A 20976-nucleotide genomic window follows, 5' to 3' on the forward strand; every position below is an offset into this window, starting at 1 on the left:
TGTCCTGACTCCTCTTCCCCTGTCCTCCAGTCTGTTCTGAAGCCGTGTATGAGATCTGGAGCGCCCGTCACTTTGGCTAGTGACGGGGCTGATTAATTTGCTTTGTACATTTTCTTTCACTTTCCTTTTTTCCTTTCTCTGGAGGCATCACCTGCTGGTGCTGTGTCTTTATGAATGTTTTAACCATTTTCATGGTGGAAGAATTTTATATTTATGCAGTTGTACAATTTTATTTTTTTCTGCGAGAAAAAGTGTAATGTATGAAATAAACCAAAGTCACTTGTTTGAAAATAAATCTTTATTTTGGACTTTATAAAAAGCAATGCAGTACCCCATAGACTGGTGTTAAATGTTGTCTGCAGTGCAAAATCCATGTTCTAACATATGTCATAATTGCCAGGAGTACAGTGCTCTTGTTGATCTTGTATTCAGTCAGGTTAAAACAATGGACAATAAAAGAATGAACACATTCCTCATGTGTGATTCACTCTTGTCTAAACACCACAACCTGTGACTTCTTTACTTTCTAAGCTGCTAGTTATCCAAGATCTTGAAGAAATACTGAACCTGAAAGACAAACACGTGATTTCATCAGTTCACATGGAAGTTCAGGCTTTTCTACCCGACAGAGGCCATAGAGCTGGGTCAGGACTCTGAACACCAAGGTGCACACCCCTTCCCAGTGAGACAGCCAGGTTAGTTGGAGGCAGAGGCTCAATCAGCGAAGTTTTAAAGTTCAAGTTTAGAAATATTTTGCAGTGATACTCAGTTTAGAAAACATGAAATTTTGGTTCCTGCTAGCGCTTCACGAGATATGGTTGTTAGTAGTTCAGTTAAAAAAAAAAAATGAGGTTAGCAATCAAAAAATGGACAGAAGAACTAAACAGACATTTCTCCAAAGAAGACATATAGACGGCCAAGAGGCACATGAAAAGCTGCTCAACATCACTAATTATTAGAGAAATGGAAATCAAAACTACAATGAGGAATCACCTCACACTGGTTAGAATGGGAATCATCAGAAAATCTACTAACAACAAGTGCTGGAGAGGGTGTGGAGAAAAGGGAACCCTCTTGCACTGTTGGTGGAAATGTAAATTGATACAGCCACTATGGAGAACAGTATGGAGGTTCCTTAAAAAACTAAAAATAGAGTTGCCATATGATCTAGCAGTCCCACAGCTGGGCATATATCCTGACAAAACTGTAATTTGAAAATACACATGCCCCCATATGTTCACAGCAGCACTATTCACAATAGCCAAGACATGGAAACAACCTAAATGTCCATCGAGGATGAATGAATAAAGAAAATGTAGTATATATACAAACGGAATATTACTCAGCCATAAAAAAGAACATAATAATGCCATTTGCGGCGACATGAATGGACCTAGAGATGATCATACTAAGTGAAGTTAAGTCAAAGACAAATATCATATCACATATGTAGAATCTAAAATAGGACATAAATGAGCTTACCTACAAAACAAACAGACTCACAGACATAGAGAATAGACTTGTGGTTGCCAAGGGGTGGCAGGGTGGGGGAGGGATGGATTGGGAGTTTAGGATTAACGGAGGCAAACTATTACATACAGAATAACACTGTATAGCAGAGGGAACTATATTCAATATCCTGTGATAAACCATAATGGAAAAGAATATGAAAAATAATGTGTATATATATGTGTGTAACTGAAAAAATTAGCATGTGCCAAAAAAAAAGGTAGGGTTTGAGGTTCAGTAAATTAAGAAGGTTTATACCTTGCTTTTTGGTTCATGGTTTGGCCTAAGTCCATATTTAGCCATATATTTCAAAATTAGCCTTAGAGTGAAAGGAGATGAAAATGAGCTTTCTGAAAAACATTCTCCAGGTATAACGGAGCTGAAGATTTAGTATCCCTTAACCCACGTGGGAAGTACCCAAACTAAAATCTTGGCATCATCATATTTCAGAAAATGGAAACCTTTCACAAAGCCTGTGCAGCCAAAGCTTACATCAATCCTTCCTGCCTTCAGGCTGGTCCCGAGAAATCCTTTGGGACCTGAAATGCTGAAATGCCTCCTCAGTTGGGCTCTCCTCTTACAGAAACAGACCCAGAGGCCCATGGCCATTTCTGTGACAGCACAACTTGTTCAGAAATAGTAACAGCTTAAATTCCCACCTTACTGCCCCACATTTATTACCCTGCCAATCTGCTTCTCTTGTTTATTCTTTAAAAATACTACCTGAGACTTTGCTATCTCTAGAGCAGCAAATCGTGTGATGGTAAATTAATACCAGAGAAACAATGACTCCATTTAACAAAAAACAGCAAAGGGAACTGTGAGAAATGGCACGACTGCTTAGCTGCAAAGATTTTAGGAGCCCTCCTTAACAACTGAGGAAATACAGCAAAAATCCGTAAACGGACAACATATCTACCTAAAGCTGGGTTTCTCAAAAAGCAACCTCCACGTACATTGAAATGGAAGGTATCGTTCCTTTAACAGAAGATGGTTTGTTTTGCTGAAACATCAACACTTTTTGCAGTGTACATGAGTCTTAAACGTGTGATGTTTATGAACAAGAAGTGGGGAATGGCTTTACGTCTGAGGAAAGGGGAGTATTTATTCAAATTGGAAGGTCGTTTGTATTTTTGAGACTGTTCTCAGGTCACAACCTCGGTCAGACACACTTAACCCCCTGCTTTCACATGAACCTTGTACCTTCTGTTCTAAGACACTGTGTGTATGTGCATATATGTGTGTGCATGTGCACCTGTGTATGTATGTGTGTGCTCTCTGCCTATTCCTTCCTTCAAGATTCTGTCCAAATCTTGCTTCCCTGTAGCCTTTCCAGATGGTGCCAACCTATTCCCTGCCCGTGCGAGTGCTTATACCTCCACTAGGAGACTGGGGAATTGGTTAGTGTTTTTTGACTCCGTACGTATTTGTTGGCTGCCTAGTCTGCTAAGTACTCTTCAACTGCCCCGGAAAGACCCTCGAGTGACCCTCTGCCACTCACATTCTAGTATGAAGTACCTGCATATTTCTGAAACTCTTGCTGCTACACGTTTATCATGATTTGCTCTCCTCGTATTATTAGATGACACGTTTCTTGGGTGTAGGAACAGTGCCATCTACTTTTGGGGTGTCCTTACATCCTGAAAAGGGGTTTTCATTACAAGTCCAGTCAATCAAATATTGAATTCCTCACACAGAATATAAAAGGAATGAGTTTTTCAAAGGCAGGTTTTCTCACACGTTCGCTAAGTACCACTTGGAATCAAAAGCATTGGAATAATTACTAAATAGAGGAAAAAGGATTCTTTCTTTCTTTCTTTTTTTTTTTTTCCAATCCATCACATTCCCTGAAGGAGAGCTTCAATGTGGTGCTAGTATGGCTTCAACCCAGGTTACTACCCTTTCAAATAAAGGGAGATAGGCCTGGGGCTCAGAACCTTTTGCAAGCAATAGTATCTAGCTAGAATTCAATAACTTTTCTTTTCATTGTATTTATTACCTTCAATTAAGGACAAGTAATACTAGTTTCCCACTTAGGCTAAATAAATACTTCCATGATGGAAAATAAACTTATTCAAGTATCACAGCGAATGAATTTAAAGAAAAATAGTAAATACAATTTCAGGTGGTACTCAGATATGGTAAAACTCATGAAGGTAATAAAGGCCAACTAGACTTTAGGAACCTTTGCCCCAAAATACAGCATTAACGGAAGCCAAGGTTTTCGGTTCTGTACCTGTTTGGGCAAAATCTAATCCGAGCTCTGTTTTAGAACAATAGCATGCCCTGTCTGCCCAAGCTGCATTTATTACCAGAGGGAACTGCTCCAACTCCAAATTAAAAACATTATCAGTGATCAGAGACGAAAATCTAGTTATTAAAATCTTTCAAAGTCCAATGAAAGCTCAAACTCCTGGCATTTTAAAGGATTAGTAACACTTCAATATCAGTATATATTTGGCCCATGGAGGAGAACTAAGTGAGGTTACTTCGAAAATCCATGACTAAGGACAGAGGGAAACATAATACAGAGGGAAACTATCCAAGGAGCATTTAAGAACAGCTGTAATCAAGTGAATAAAGTGATCTTGGTTTCAAATTCAGAGAAAATGTGACTCTGTCTTTTCTTCTTCAAGAGGAAACTAGCATTAGCCAGACATGTTATCCGCCATTTCTAGGCTCTGCACTGGAAAAGATGAACAGGAAAGAGAGAGATAAACCTGTTATTCTCCCAACTGATGCCTGCAATCACCAGCATCTATAGCCTACCCAATGTGAAACAGAGAGATTGGACCAAGGCAGATATCTTGGTTCATATTTTAATTCTCTATTTTTCTCCCAGAGACTGTCAGCATTGGTCTGTTCTGAGAGGTTAAGTACCTCATGAAGGTACTGATTTTTATTGACTACAGAACCCAGCTATTTTATTTAGCCACACATGAATCCCACACCCTAAGAAAAGGCCCACATTGTAATAAAACTGTGACTTACTATCTCCAGCTGGCTTTACCACAAAACCTTTAAAAAAATGGGATTTCATAAAATCGGCACCCTTACAAGCAGTCTGTAAAGCACTACCTTTTCCAAGGAAATGCTCACCTTCTTCCTCTAGTGCTTGTCCCATACAGGCCAGGTAGGAGGAGACACTGAGTGATTTGAAACCCACCTATTCAGTTATCCACAATGTCTGATATACTCAGTATTCATTCCTCTGTAAGGTGGCCCTTTAGTGCCCATAACTTGTTACAGGGATTTATGGTCACTAAATTAGCAAGTACTGGAGGAGCATGGAACAGTCCTATAGCAATGGGATATAGGGTCTATTCCTTTACATAGGAACAGGGGTTCTAAAATGACTAGTGGGTGAGGATCAGGTATTGGGGAGGTGCGGATAATTCAGCACTGGAACCTCTGGGGGGCAAGGGAATAGAATAAGGTTAACAGACACTTTGGGATTGTACTACCAAAAGTGAAACATGGCACGAGAAGTCCATGCTGACGGAAACCTGTGCCTAGAGCTGGCCTTTCTCCTTTTCTTTGACTTGCAAATGTCTTCCAAGCTACCTACTATGTGCCCAGCACCGACTGTAGGTGGGGGAGGGAAGGGTTCAGGCATACAAGATCCCTGTTCTTATGAAAATTTTGCCTTCACGCTTCTAAATGTCTTAAATGCCCTAAACTACTCTCACCTATACTTAATTCATTCTTTCCCTCCTCTGTCAATCATTCATTCAACATTGAGCACATCCCATTCATGATAATTCAGTGATGGGTGAGACCTGGTCCTCAGAAAGCTTATAGACTGAAAAGAGGAAAACCCGTGTAATCAAATAAAATCACTATCGTGTGCTAAGGTATGAGTGGGAATCATTAACTGCTAGTGGGAACACAAAATGTTTCATAAAGTGGTTAACATTTGAGTCCTCAGGATGAGTTGGAAGTGACACAGAGGAAGGAGCAGCGAATTTTAGCTGAATATACAATTGCTATGCCAATGGGCAATGATACTTTAATAATCAGATTAACTTGAGGATTTGTTCTGTCTTTATCACTGTTAAATAAGAACAACAGCTTACATTTATGAACTACTTCACAGTGTACGGCCTAATTTCATATATAAACCATCTCCTTCACACCAGCTCTGTGAAGCTGGTCCCCTTATCCCCATACAGAGCAGGATCCCGAGACTCAGAGGTCCATGACTTCCCTATATAGTAAGCTGAGGAACTTGCTCAGTTGGCAAGGCTGGAACTTGAATCTGTGTCTTCCAACTCTAAGCCACAGTGGCACTGTGACCTTCCATGGAGTAGCCCCTGCCTTTGCTGATGACCGTATATAAATTATTGCCAATTCTGTAAGAACGTAATTCAAATAAATGTACATTTTCTGTAATTGCTTCAAGTGTAGACTCAAGGAAAGCTTCCAGAGAATGTCTCGTCTTTGCCCTGAGTACGGTGCATAACAAAAACGGGTCTCAAGGCTAGTGATTCCCTGTCCACCACTCCCCCAGAGGAACTTCTAGTATATGCAGCAAGCGTGAAATCTCCTTGCATGTTTTATTAACTCTGGCTTTGTATCAGAGTCTCTAGTGTAGCTTACTGCTCCTGATGCCTGGGCTCCGCCACAGATAGCTGAATCAGACACTTTGGAGGTAGAGTGCAGGTGTCTGTTTTCCAGTGGTTCTTAACGTGAGCTGAGCAACAAAAATGCCTGTGGAGCTTTCTTTTTTCTTTTTTTTCTCCTTTGAAATCAGAGTATAGATGTGCTCGAACATTTACAGAATTTATCCATCTTACTGTCGTGGAGTTCAGCACCAAACTAAAATATATGTACCTGTGCCATTATACTAGATAGATTTTCAGTACAGTTTTGTTAGTGTTCCAATAATATACTGATTTTTAAATACATCAGCCTATTCAGAAAGGAAACAACTTTCTACTCACTTGGGGCCCTTATAGCCAAGGCTGGCTTCATGGATGTGTAACCTGTGCTGACACACAGGGCCACATGCTTAGAAAGGCCTATGCCTGGTTTAGTGTTCCACTGTCTCTCTCTTGAAATTCTTAATAATTCTTGAACCAGGGGCCCTACATTTCCATTCTGTAACAGTTCTGCTTACAGCCATGGGCCTCTGTGCTAGGGCTACTTTGGCCTGGTTTTCCTATCGGGTGAGTGGAAAATGTGGTTGAAAAGGCTGCTTGTAAAATAAGCAATGAACAGATCCATGGTGAGAGGTGGCGGGTTGGGGAAGGTGCAAGGTGAGGCTGGCTATGGAAGATGGGAGCCGCCAGACTTGCTAGGAGAGAAACAGAGGCCCAGGAGGGCAGGCCGAAGCCTTGGGGCAGGGGTGAGGGGGAGAGGGTCTCTGCTGTGGGGATGGTTGGAGGAGGCTACCAGCAGGCCTTTCACATGTGAGCCTGAATCCTTTCTGAACTCTTCCCACGCTCCCTCTCTCCCTCTTTGTCTTCTCCCTACAAGTCACCACTTGTTTTCAGCTCTCCAGATAATGGAGTTCAGAAGTAAACAGTTGTGAGGAAAAAGGTGGTGGGTAAAGGACCTCTGTTCTCCAGACAGAAGGTCTCAGAGGAAACATCCTCGCCTTGATATAAAGAAAAAAAAAAAAGAGATGAAAAATCTGTTCCTGCTTACTGTCTCAGCTACAGAGCCCAGAAAGTCCTTGGGCTGCAGAGGTACCCCCTCAAATCTATTTATAGGCTACAAAATATTAATAATAAAGTTGAACCTACTGTAGTTATCTCCTTCATATATGTTTATCTTCTCCATGGGTTCGGAGGCCATATTTGAAGTCTTTTTCGTTTTTTTAAATTGGAGTATAGTTGATTTACAATGTTGTGTTAGTTTCAGGTGTATATAAAAGAGATAACTAGGGCTTCCCTGGTGGCGCAGTGGTTGAGAGTCCGCCTGCCGATGCAGGGCACACGGGTTCGTGCCACGGTCTGGGAAGATCCCACATGCCGCGGAGCGGCTGGGCCCGTGAGTCATGGCCGCTGAGCCTGCGCGTCCGGAGCCTGTGCTCCGCAACGGGAGAGGCCACAACAGTGACAGGCCCGTGTACTGCAAAAAAAAAAAAAAAAAGAAGACAACTAATAAGGACCTACTGTATAGCACAGGGAACTCTATTCAATACCCTGTAATTACCCATATGGGAAAATAGTCTTAAAAATGAGTGGATATATGTATATGTATAATTGATTCACTTTGCTGTACACCTGAAACTAACATTATAAATCAACTATACGCAATAAAAATTAATTTAAAAAATTAAAAAAATAAAAACAAAACTAATAAGGACCTCCTGTATAGCACAGGGAACTCTACTCAATATTCTGTAATAACCTATATGGGAAAAGAAACTAAAAAAGAATGGATATAAGTATAACTGATTCACTTTGCTATACACCAGAAGTCTTTTAAGACAAAATGAAAATTTCACATTGAAATGACTAGACATTTCAGTAATTCTGTAAACCCAATATTCTCAGTTTTCTTATAAAGATCTGATTCTTCTGCTGCCACCCACTAATGAGAGCAACTGTCTTTTTAAAGCTAGAAGGAAAATACACCTCAGCCCAGAATAGAGTGGTGCTGACCTTTCTCTCTATAGGAAATATATACCATTTTTTCTAATATATCTAACAGGAGTCCTTTCTAGAAATTCATTCTAAAATTGTGTTTTGTGACTCATTCTTATCTGGCCTCTTCTGCCCTGAAGGTGGTTCTGGTTGCAGCTAGTCCCTCCCCAGGCCCTCAAAAAACCTAAAAGTATGAATAGGGAACTTCTGTTCCCTTCTCCCTACCCTCAATGATTAAAAAAGTACTCTCTGAGGGTCACCATATGAGAGCCACGGATAATTTTTCAATGTTTACATTTAAAATTTTACTTACTCTTAAAAAGTGGAGTCCTTGTTATATATCAAATGCTTTCATAAATTATCTTGTGTAATCCTTAGAACTGAAACATGTATTAGTCCCATTTTTCAGTTGATGAGACTGACGTTAGAGCTAGCAGCTTGCCTGAGGACGCGTGATTCAGTTTAGTGCCTCAGGCTTTGCTCACGCTGGTTAAGAGATCAAGGTAAAGGTGGAGCCTGGCTGCGGTGGGGATGGGTTTGACTCCTGGCCTTGCCATTTCCTGGCTGGCTGACCTTGAGGAAGTCATAACTTCTTGGTTTCTCATATTGCACATCTCTAATATAATAATACTGATTACATAAGGTTGTTGTAAAGATTAAATGAGTTAATATACGGAAAGCATTTAACACAGTGCCCAGCATATAGTAAATATTACAAAATAATTATCATTATCAGTTCTCCCATATCCTCACAATGCTGTGGTCTGTCCTGCTGTATGTCAGTGAAGCCATGGGTTTCTGAGCAATTCCATCCGGCTCTGAGAGCCAAAACTGCCAGGGCAATTCCAGCTTATTAGGGGACAGCCTACATAATTAACCAGGCCATGAATGACAAAGGCAGACTGAGGACCTTTGCAAACAAAGACAGTAAAGAGACTCAGAACCAAACACAACATGTAATCCCTGAATGGATCCTAGAGCAGAAACATTTTTTTTTCTTGTGCTACAAGACATTTGTGAGTGAAACTGGTAAGATTTGAATGTCTGTACATAGTATAGTGCTGTATTAATTTCCTGATTTCTAATCATTATTCTGTGGGGAAGGAAGAGAATATCTGTGTTTTAGGAAATATACACTGAAGTATTGAGAGATAAAAGGGAATCATAACTGTAATTTACTGTCAAATATATATACATACATGTAATAAATAATGCACACATACACAAGGAGAGAAAAGAGAATGATTAACGTGGTAAAACGTTAACATCTGGGGAATGTGGGTAAATGGTTTAGAGAAGTTCCTTGAATTGTTATTTTTTTGCAATTTTTAAAAATAAGTCTAAAATTATTTCAAAATAAAATGATAATATTAATCGGTAGAAAAAACAGCCTAGTATAGTGAAAGAGTACTGAATTTGGACTTGGAAGAACTTTGTTTGATTCTAGTCACTATTTCCTCGTGCTGTTAGGCAAGTCATGTAAACTCTCTCAGGCTGTTCCTGAAACCGTGGACCTCAGATTGGGACTTGAATCCACAGTCTTTTAACTGAGATAACACACCTGGTCTCAGGACTTAATGAAGCTCAGGTTCTTGACGTCTTGTCACAGAAATAATTCAGTGAGAGATAAAGTGATAGGTAAAGAAGTGGATTTATTTAGAGAGAAACACACTCCACAGACAGAGTGTGGGTCATGTCAGAAGGTGAGAAAGGCACCAGGGTACGGGGTTGTCAGTTTTTATAGGGCTGGGTAATTTCATAGGCTAATGAGTGGGAGAAGTATTCCAGCTATTTTAGGAGGGGGCGGGGATTTCCAGGAATTGGGCCACCACCCACTTTTCGACCTTAAAGGTCAGCCTTGGATCTGCTGATGTGTTACAATGAGAGTATACTGAGGGTCAAGGTCTAGTGGAAGTCATTGACTCATCTGCCATCTTGGACCTATTTGGTTCTAATCAGTTTGTCGTGTCCTTGGGCTATGTCATTCTTCTAAAGGTTGTGCCCTGCCCCCTTCCCTCCTGTTTCATTCCTAAATCTAAAAATTGAGAACAATAAGATCTACCTCATTGGGATGAATGTGTATATACGGTGATGAGTGGATTTATAAATTCGCAGCTCAGGATGGGCTTTGCTGCAAGTCAGTTTACGGTGAAGCTAAGAGGCTCACCTGGGAATATCAGTCAAGAAGGGGAGAAAACTCAGGTGAACTTGTCATTTCATGTTCGAAATTCACTTTTGCTGACCCCCCTACAGAAAAAAAGGTTTTGATAGGGAACATATTCTGTCCTTAAAACTTAAAAAATGTCTTCAAGTAAGAAAAGGAAATGTAAACATGATGATCAATTGGAGAAGGAGTGATTCTCCATCTGGCTGTAGATCAGAGTCACCCTTTAGATCTCTAAAAAACAACAAACGGATGCTTGGACCCCATTCCCAGAGAGTATGATTCATTAGGTCTTGGGAAGGGCCAGGATATATGCACTTCAAATAGCTCCACAGATACTTCTGATGTTCATGGGGGTTGCAAACCACTGCCCTAGACAGTTAGTAAAAGTAGGCGCCCTAGAAATCAGGGCTGGAACCAAGCCCATCTGATACTGCCACAAGTGATCTGAAGGAAAGAATGAAATCTCCCAGTTAACTTGGCTTTTCCTAGTACACTGGAGGCTCTCAACATGAATAATGTGCCCAAGAGATGGGTAAGGCCTCACACGATGAAATGGGGAATATGGGCAAAAAAAAGGAGACTGAACTTCAACAGGCTCATCTTGGGTATTCATGAGAAAGAAATGAAAGTAGCCTCACAGAGTGAGTTCTATAACAATAAACGGCGACTTGGGAAAGGGATCTTGGAGTGTGTCCTGTTGGTCCCCTAAAGACTTGGGCCCAAGGGGCAAATGCTGTCTGGGAGGCCATCTTTGCAGACTGACCTCATAAAGGATACTGGAAGTTAAAACCCAAGGAAGTACAGTACCTTTAAAAAAACAAAAAACAAAAAACCCACAGGTATTCGTTTCTTGGGAAGTTCTTGTTGCTATACTTCACACACATTTCACTTTGAAAAGCTCCAAGAGGAAAATGATTAAATTAGAAAATAGCAACTCAAGTTATTTAGAAGATATGGCATCACTTTTATAAAGACATGTTAGAAAAGTTTAAAAAGCTCTTAAATTAGATCAAAGCAGATAGAAGATATAATCAGAATATACAATTAGCTAATGAGGGGAATAGTTGGGATGGACTTTTCCACTAAATCCAGAAAGAACTGGAGAGGGCAAATGTTGAGATAATTTAAGATTAAAGAAAAAAAGACCTCCTTACATCCAAAGATTTAAAGGGTCAAAATGGCTAGAATCATATGTTAATAATATCTTTTGAAGGGCAAATTGGAGATGTGGAAGGAATATTTTTAATCTTTGATAACAATGTTATAAAAGGCAATTGCCATATTTTTCTATAAAACTTTCCTCACTGTTACTAACAAAAAAGTTATTCTGGGCTAAATATATTCCAGTGAAATTTCAACCTTCTTATTATGTATTTAAAGAGCTTGTTGCACAGTTCCTGGGAAAGATGAATTGAGACAATGGCCCTGAGCCGAGATGGCCAGTGCTCCTGGTAGGGAGATAACAGCCTGGAAGACAACTGCATGCGAAGAAAGAGATGAGTTGCCAGCTAATTCTAAGACAGGGAGGCTCCCATCTCCACCTGTGCTCCAGCCACCATCACTGTCATTGCCCAAAGCAACCTCTGAATCTCACACACCTTCCCCAGCTCAAAACCTCCACTGGCTCCCTGTTTCCCACTGTATTATGTCAAACCTTCCTGGCTTGGCTTTCATAAAGCCCAACATTACAGCCCCCTAAAACCAGCATGCTTTTGGCTCCAGTCATTCTTCCTTTTCTGATGCCCAGGGACAAAGAAAGGACTTTACCACTTCAAATGTCCTTTCTTTTATTCTTTCAGCGCAAGGGATTTTATGCTTCAGGGCAAGGGATGCTCCTTTTACTTCTTTTGTATATGTCAGAATTCTTCATATACAGTAGTCCATAAAGTCTTGATAATTAAATATCTGTATCGTGTTCTCTATTTCTCTTCTTTATCACACCCTCATCACCCACTCTTTCTCAAAGTCGGCTATAGATAAAAAAGAAACTTCTTACCTAAATGGACATTTCCCCAAAGAAGACATACAGATGGCCAACAGGCATATGAAAAGATGTTCAACATCACTAATTACTAGAGAAATGCAAATCAAAACTACAGTGAGGTACCACCTCACACTGGTCAGAATGGCCATCGTTAAAAAGTCTACAAATAACAAATGCTGGAGAGGGTGTGGAGAAAAGGGAACCTTCCTACACTGTTGGTGGGAATGTAAATTGGTGCAGCCACTATGGAAAACAGTATGGAAGTTCCTCAAAAAACTAAAAACAGAATTGCCATATGATCCAGCAATCCTACTCCTGGGCATATATCTGGACAAGACTATAATTCAAAAAGATACATGGGGACTTCCCTGGTGGCACAGTGGTTAAGAATCTGCCTGCCAATGCAGGAGACACAGGTTCGATCCCTGGCCCAGGAAGATCCCACATGCCACGGAGCAACTAAGCTCGTGCGCCACAGCTACTGAGGCTGTGCTCTAGAGCCTGCAAGCCACAACTACTGAGCCTGCGTGCCACAACTACTGAAGCCCGCGCACCTAGAGCCCGTGCTCCACAACAAGAGAAGCTACTGCAATGAGAAGCAAGCACACAGCAATGAAGACCCAGTGCAGCCAAAAATAAATAAATAAATATTTTAAAGAAGTCCCCTTGTAAAAAAAAAAAAGATACATGCACCCCTATGTTCACAGCAGCACTATTCACAATAGTGAATAAGATGTGGAAACAACCTAAATATCCATCATCAGATGAATGGATAAAGAAGATGTGGGACATATATACAATGGAATACTACTCAACCATAAAAAAGAACGAAATAATGCCATTTGCAGCAACATGAATGGACCTAGAGATTATCATCTCTAGGTGAAATAAATCAGAATGAGAAAGACAGATACCATATGATATCACTGATACGTGGAATCTAAAATACGACACAAATGAACTTATCTATGAAACAGACACAGACTCACAGACATAGAGAACAGACTTGTGGTTGCCAAGGAGGGAGTGAGGGTATAGGAGTTTGGGATGAGCAGATGCAAACTATTACATATAGAATGGATAAACAAGGTCCTACTGTATAGCACAGGGACCTAAATTCAGTATGCTGTGATAAACCATAATGGAAAAGAATATGAAAAAGAATGTATATATGACTGAATCACTTTGCTGTACAGCAGAAATTGACACATTATAAATCAACTATACTTCAATAAAATACATTGAAAAAGAAAAAGAAGCTTCTTGCACAATCTCCATCACTGGCTTCTGCCAATCACGCTGATATAACAACAAACACTGACATTCATGAACAGAATGGAAAGAACTCTGTCCCTAGGCCAGCAAAGACCATGGTTGGTTTGCAATGAACAATTTAGGGCAGTAGAGAACTGAAGAGGATTTCAGGAGGGTAAGAAATGAGTGACTATATTCCTATCAAAGAAGAGTAAATAGGCTTCTAGAAAGAGGCAATTATGACAGAGACATGCTTCAGGCAAAATATCATGAATTAATTTATTTTCAAACAAGAATATCAGTGGCCCGTAAATACTCCAAAAGTTCTTTAAGTTTCTAGAATAGTATAAAACAATGAATTATTTAAAGCCTTATCAGTTTAAAGATTTCATTTAGAGTAGCTTGGATCTTAGTTTCTAAGCCTTATTTTGAATGGTATAACCCTGTCTTGGTCCTATCAAAAATCTAGATAATTTATTTTATTTAATGTTTCATATTCTCTCAAACTACTTAGAACAGAACAGTGATGTCAAAGACTGAAACAGAACCCAATCAATTAAAATATAGGTGACTTACTATTGGCATATTCCTCTGGTGCTATTTTCAAGAATAATATTGACAGGCTGAAGAAGTGTTTTAAAACAAAGAGAGAGATTTTCCATGGATCCTGTCACTGGGAAATTTACAGCAGAGAAAGATGACAGTGTTTCAAGATATAGCAGGGATGGCAGCAATAACAACAACATTGAAAATAATGCGGTAGAGACTGCCAGTGCCCACCCAATACTCATTCTCCCTTTCTCCTTTATAAGAGGATTTTGATTTTGTTGGCGCCTAACAAAGTGCATAGCCTCTGTTACAGGTGAGGGGCGGGGAGGGGAGGATGGTGATTCATTTCTCACTAATGTCACATATGCAGAAGTTGTTGGGTAGGGCTTATAGGAAAGCTCCTTAAAAGCAGGCACTCTGCTGGTAGTATCCTGTTGCCCTCTGCCCTTCAGTTCTTTCTGCCTGGAATGAGCACATGATGTTAGAGACAGAGTAGCCACCTTGGAACTAAGGGGCAGTCACAAGGGAAAGGCCAAGATTACTGCAGAGATCTTGGGCCTGGATTGTTGAGCGGCTAAACCAAAGCCTATCATGGCCTGCCTCCTCACTTCTTGTTTCACAGTAAGAAAACCTTTAATTTGTTCTCTTTTTGGCACTTCTGTTCCTAGCAGCCAAATTCTTAACGGATATAAATAACAGTAATAACTACAATAATAATGGTGATAACAATAGCACTGTTCTAAATGCTTTGCATTATCTCATTTAATACTTACTGATCTATGACTGTTATCTCTGTATGACAGTTCAGGAAACTGAGATTTAGGCCCCATAGCTAGCTAAGAAGCAGAGTTAGGATTTGAGCCCTGGCAATCTAATTTTTTTAAAATTAATTAATTAATTAATTAATGTTTGGCTGCATTGGGTCTTTGTTGCCGCACGCAGGCTTTTCTCTAGTTGCAGCGAGCAGGAGCTACTCTTCATTGCGGTGCGCGGGCTTCTCATTGCGGAGGCTTCTCTTGTTGTGGAGCCTGGGTTCTAGGCGCACAGGCTTCAGTAGTTGTGGCACGCGGGCTCAGTAGTTGTGGCGCACGGGCTTAGTTGCTCCATGGCATGTGGGATCTTCCCGGACCAGGGCTCGAACCCATGTCTCCTGCATTGGCAGGTGGATTCTTAACCACTGCAGCACCAGGGAAGCCCTGGCAATCTAATTTTAACTGTTTGTATTGTGATTTCTATTACCCTACTAAGTGAAGGAAAACATCAAGTAGCTCAATTGAGATTCTGGGGTCATGGATGCTGTTCTCCGTTGCTATTCTCCTTTATGCCAAATACACACATCTCTAATCTAGGCATTTCCAATAAAGATTCCTGAAACATTCAGAATTCATGCTTAAAAAGAGTAAAGTCAGATCAAATAGATTTTCCAGAAGAAAATCTCCCCTATGTGAGGATTTAGAACTACCTGCCCTGTGTCTGTCAACTCCCTTTCACTTCCTCATTCATCAGCCTGAACATTTTAGCCAGACGTCATCCTCACCTTGTAAGAGTCTGGGATGAGATCTTCATTGATTTACTAAATCCCTACCCTTTCAGATGAAATCATACCAAAGGAGCAATTTAGTGCCAACTTCAGTGGTTGTTTTCTTTAGTGCAGGCACCATGCCTACTCCCTGGGACCTATAACTCCCCTAACCCAAGTGGAAATGATCTATCTTCAGCGGGATACACTTGGGTTGATTTAGGAAAAAACAAAACCAAACCAAAAGCAAACCACTCCAAAACTGCTTATGATATTTCCTGAGAAGATTTTTCGGAGGTCCTTTCCAAGCAGTTTCTGATCACCACTGCTCTTTGACTCAGTCATAACAGCAGTAAATTTGAGGGAACTTTTGCAATACTAGTTATTATGGTTAGGCCAACTAAAAATTAATTGAATTGCTTGGAAAATCAGAATCACAAAAGTTAAGCACTGAGTACCAAAAGAATTTTGTACAATCTTCTCAATTATATTGCTTTCTCTTTCTTGTGCACTTTCCATCTCCTAAAGATGAATAATAGCAGAAAATGCTGATGTTTAACATTTCTAGCTAGAATACATTTTGAACACGTAAAACTAGAGATGCTTATGACAAAATTCATTTAGAGGTAGGAGGTCCCAGTTTCCTAGCTATTCTACTTTTGATCTTCCTCCAACCCATTCTCTCTACTGCCACTAGAGTTTTCTTCCATTGCTCCTTATTTAAAAAACAAAACACAACCCATCACAACCTGGACCTAGTCTACTATTCCAAATGCTACCATAACCACTTTTCCCTTCATATTTTAAACTCTAGCCACAATCATTTCAAATAATTACCTGGATACTCCATCTTCTGGCATATATCTGGGACTCTAGGCATGCAATTTCCTCTGCCCAAATGCTCTTCCTGTACCCTCTTCCCCCCATCCCACTTTTCACTTTGTAACCTTAGAATCTCTACTTTAAGCCATCAACCAATCAACCAACAGAAAACAAGGAAAAACCCTTGTGGAACTTAAAAAGAAACTGATAAAGGCCAAACTAATCATCTAAATCAGGGGTCACCAAACTTTTTCTGTTAAGGGACAGAGTAGTAAATATTTTAGGCATTGTGGGCCATACAATCTCTGTCGCAACTACTCAATTTTGCTGATGTAGCTGCAGAGCAGTCATAGACATTATGTAAATAAAGTGTGGCTGTGTTCTAATAAAACTTTATTTAAAAAAACAGGCAGAGGGCCAGATTTGACTGGTGGGCCATAGTTTGCTGACCCTCATCTAAAGCATGCTATGTCTAAATAGCACACATATCTCTAGCTGGCAAAATACATCATTTTCCATGAGTATACTCATAAATAGCAAAATCATACTGATCATACACAAGAGAATATATTTTGTTACAAATTGTATCTGCCATGTGGGATGCACTCATATTTCTTACCAAAAAATCTAGTTATAAATAATTTTAAAACCCATGAAAGCTAATTTTTGAGGGTAGGGATTATTGATTATACTTGAGTAAATGATATAATGTACATGATATCATTTAACACTTCTTGGTACTTAACAAATGCTTAATTGAACCAAAACAGAATACAAATTCACCTTGTTACTGGAGAATTGTGCAAGGTTTTTGTGTTGTTTTTTCATGTGGCTTCCTCCCTCCCTCTTTTCCTTCCTTCCTTTCTTCAAGAAAAATTTCTGACTCAGAGAAGGAGCCAAAAACCCACTCCAACTTTGGTCACTGCAAAGCCATAACAACTGTAGCTTAGAGAGAGCAAGGACTGAGAATTTGGTACTAGTGAAACTGATATTATATTTCTTAATTGATACTCAAGGTTTTGTAGGTTCTCATCACAGCAGTGATCTAAGGAAGTGGTCTTATTTGTTTTCTACAGAGATTAAATATGCTGCCTTTGTATAAGTTCTTTTCACTGATATACTATAATCCAAAAAACACTCCTTGCTTTTGGAAAAAAGGGCTTAAGTGTTTCAAAACTATTTCCCCATTTAGTTCAGTATTGCTAAATCACTCAATATTAAATATGCAGTTAGCGCCTTCTTTCCCCCATTTCTCTTCTTTAGCACACTTTGGGTGGCAGCTAGTCTCTAAGGATGATCTTTATGAGTCACATTGTCCAGTGTTTGTGGCCTTGGGTTTCCCCCCTTACACTGAATATGGGCCTGAGATTCACTTTAACTAAGAGAATGTGATGGAAGGGATGTTATGCCAGTTCTTGACCTAAGATTTAAGAAGGCCTAGCAGCTTCTGCTTTTGGCAGTCCTACGCTGCCATGTAAGGAGTCTCTGCTGGAGAGATGACCATGTGAAGAGGCAGTTCTGAGCTGACATGGAGAGAAAGGGACACTCAGCTGTCTGAGCTAAGCTCTCTTGTGGTTCTCCTCCAAAATGTCAGAGATTTGAAGGAGCTATCTTGAACATTCTAGCCCCTTTGAACCGCTAGGTGACTGCAGCTCCAGCCAGCATCACAGAGAACAAATAAACCACCCAACAGAACCCAGTAAACCACAGAAGTGTGAGAGAGAAAATGATTACTTTTTCAAGCCACTAAGTTTTGGGGTAGTTTATAACACAGCAATATAGATAATCAAAATACTTTGAAATGATTAAAAAGAATATATTAATAGTGTTTCTTTTCTGGGAATCATTGCAGTGAATATTCTAACCATACAGAGTTCCACCTGGAGTTAGTAAAAAAAGAAAAAAAAATTTTTTTTCCTGAAGAAAGTTTACTGACCTGGTCTTGACTTGGCCAAGAGGAACACGAAGTGAAAAACTAGATCTTCAGAATAGGGTAATTTGGGGATTACCTATAACAAGTGATCAATCAACACATTTGTTTTCTACAGAGAGAAGCAAACAGGTGCTATGGAAAAATCATCACTGTTGGAGTCAGATGTAGATCTGGATTTGAATCCCAGCATTTTTGTTTACTTGCTGTGGGATCTTGAGCAAATCATTCAGTATTGCCAAACCTTGGTTTCCTCAGCTCCCAAATGAGAATACTGGCAGCTCCCACCTTTTAGGACTATTTTAAGGATTCAGTTAGACAAATGTATGTAAAATGCCTAGCACAGTGCTGGTACATAACTGTACCAGCAAATCTTATTTTGTTGCCCTTATAGAGGCGTCATGACAAGAACCTGGCTGAATGGAAGGCCTAAGTCTTGGGGCGTGCCTCTGATGCTGGATCACCTTCCTCCCACCCTACTTCCTCTGATCACCCAAGGAGGTCAACAGGATGTGAAGAATTGAATCCTGCCTCTAACTGACAAGTATTACGATATCCATCTTGGGCTACTGTTACGGGAGGGACTGTGTTCCCGCCACATTCATATGTGCCCCAATTATCTCAGAATGTGACTGTATTTGGAGAAGGATCTTTAAACTGGTGATTAAATTAAGCTGGGGTTGTTAGGGTGGATCCTAATCCAATATGACTGGTATTCTTGTAAGAAGAGGAGATTGGGACACAAAAACACACAGAAGAAAGACTATGTGAAAACAGGGAGAAGACAGCCATCTACCAACCACGAAACGAAGGCCTCAGAGGAAACCAAGACTGCCGACACCTTCATCTTAGACTTCTAGCCTCCAGAAATGTGAGGAAATAAAGTTATGTTGTCTAAGCCACCCAGTCTGTGGCACTTTGTTATGGCAGACACAGTAAACTAATCTAGCTACTCTGAAAATGATTAAGGTACATGAGGCAAGCGAATACATCACAGGTTACAAAGAGAGTGGAAGGGAACATAGCAGAAGGAGAGAGGCGGGAAACAAAGATAGGATGGAGACAGGACTTGCCACTTTGGGAGCTCAGGTTGTGATGGTCATTTGGGATCTGCCTAAGTCCATGCCTGAGCCTGGTAGGTAAAAGGTTCACCTAAAGACACTGAACATCAGAAAGAAAATAACACTTCTACACCAAATGCAGAAAGAGATAAAAGTCTGTCACTCGGGACCCTCTTTCTTATGAAAAGTTTTAAAACATCTTAGAGTACAAGTGAAGATGGAAAATGCTTTGCTATTTTGAGACTTGTTCACTCTTGTAAATGACATCTGTGATGTCAACATTCAATGAGAGCTATTCAGAATCTGGCACTTTTAATTCATGTGAGAATGCCAATTCCACCGAGTAAAGAGGATATTAGGGTTACATTTAACACAGAGTGCAAATATTGCATTGGAGTAGGTTAGGGATAAAAATGTCAATTATATGTAAAATTAAATACCACCTTTTTGAATCATTTGCCTTGGCATCGTGGAAAATTTTCTAGCCTTCTCCAAGAGTGTGACATTTGGTAACAGTAATTCATAAATGGCCTGATTCCCCAGTGAGTCACAGTGACTAAAATACTTTGAATAAATGTTTCACTTATTTATATTGTTGGGTCAAAACCACAATTTGCTGAATTATCTGTGTTGGTAACATTTTTTAAAGAGTTACAATTACCACTTGCAACCTCTCAGTGCTCCATATGTTGTTGACACATACAAGAAAGTGAGTAGATAGGATTAATGGATAATGATTGTGTACCCCCATGTCTTAAAACTCAACAAAAAATAGATGAATTAAATAGGCAGCCACAGTGATTATATTTAAAAATAGAGCTTATTCCCATGAACAAATGATACGGAGCACCAAAGCAGGGCGTTACTAAATCTTTGAGCCTGGAAATTGTAAAATAACTTCTTTTTTTGTTTCTTTTTAAATAAGTGCTCACTTATTTTTCAGCTGGTAATATGTACATGTGAAATTTTACTTTCTTTCTTTTTCTTTTAACAGATCTTTATTGGAGTATAATTGCTTCACAATACTGTGCTAGTTTCTGTTGCACAACAAAGCGAATCAGCCATATGCATACACATGTCCCCATATCCCCTCCCTCTTGAGCCTCCCTCCCACCCTCCCTATCCCACTCCTCTAGGTCATCACAAAGCACTGAGCCGATTTCCCTGTGCTATGCTGCTGCTTCCCACCAGCCAACTGTTTTACATTTGGTAGTGTATATATGTCGATGCTACTCTCACTTTGCCCCAGCTTCGCCCTCCCACCCCATGTCCTCAAGTCCATTTTCTATGCCTATCTCTTTATTCCTGCCCTGTAACTAGGTTTATCAGTACCATTCTACTGTTTTTTAGATTCCATATATATGTGTTAGCATACGGTATTTATTTTTCCCTTCCTGACTTACTTCACTCTGTATGACAGACTATCCACCTCACTACAAATAACTCAATTTCATTTATTTGAATGGCTGAGTAATATTCCATTGTGTATATGTGCCGCACCTTCTTTATCCATTCATCTATCGATGGACACTTAGGTTGTTTCCATGTCCTGGTTATTGTAAATAGTGCTGCAATGAACACTGTGGTA

At 39.9% G+C, this 20976-nt stretch overlaps 1 protein-coding gene across 3 annotated transcripts in view; it reads right to left on the minus strand.

The window, feature by feature from the left end:
* Positions 1-280: 280 nt before the first annotated feature.
* NME7 (NME/NM23 family member 7) overlaps positions 281-20976 on the minus strand; it is a 259579-nt gene continuing 238883 nt past the window's right edge. For all 3 annotated transcript variants that reach the window (XM_067728571.1, XM_067728572.1, XM_067728570.1), the window contains one exon: positions 281-567. In XM_067728571.1, the coding sequence (XP_067584672.1) occupies positions 535-567 (33 nt within the window). In that variant the 3' untranslated portion in view covers positions 281-534. The remainder of the gene's footprint in view (positions 568-20976) is intronic.

The sequence above is a fragment of the Pseudorca crassidens genome, chromosome 2, assembly GCF_039906515.1.
Source record: "Pseudorca crassidens isolate mPseCra1 chromosome 2, mPseCra1.hap1, whole genome shotgun sequence".
NCBI classification, from domain to species: domain Eukaryota; kingdom Metazoa; phylum Chordata; class Mammalia; order Artiodactyla; family Delphinidae; genus Pseudorca; species Pseudorca crassidens.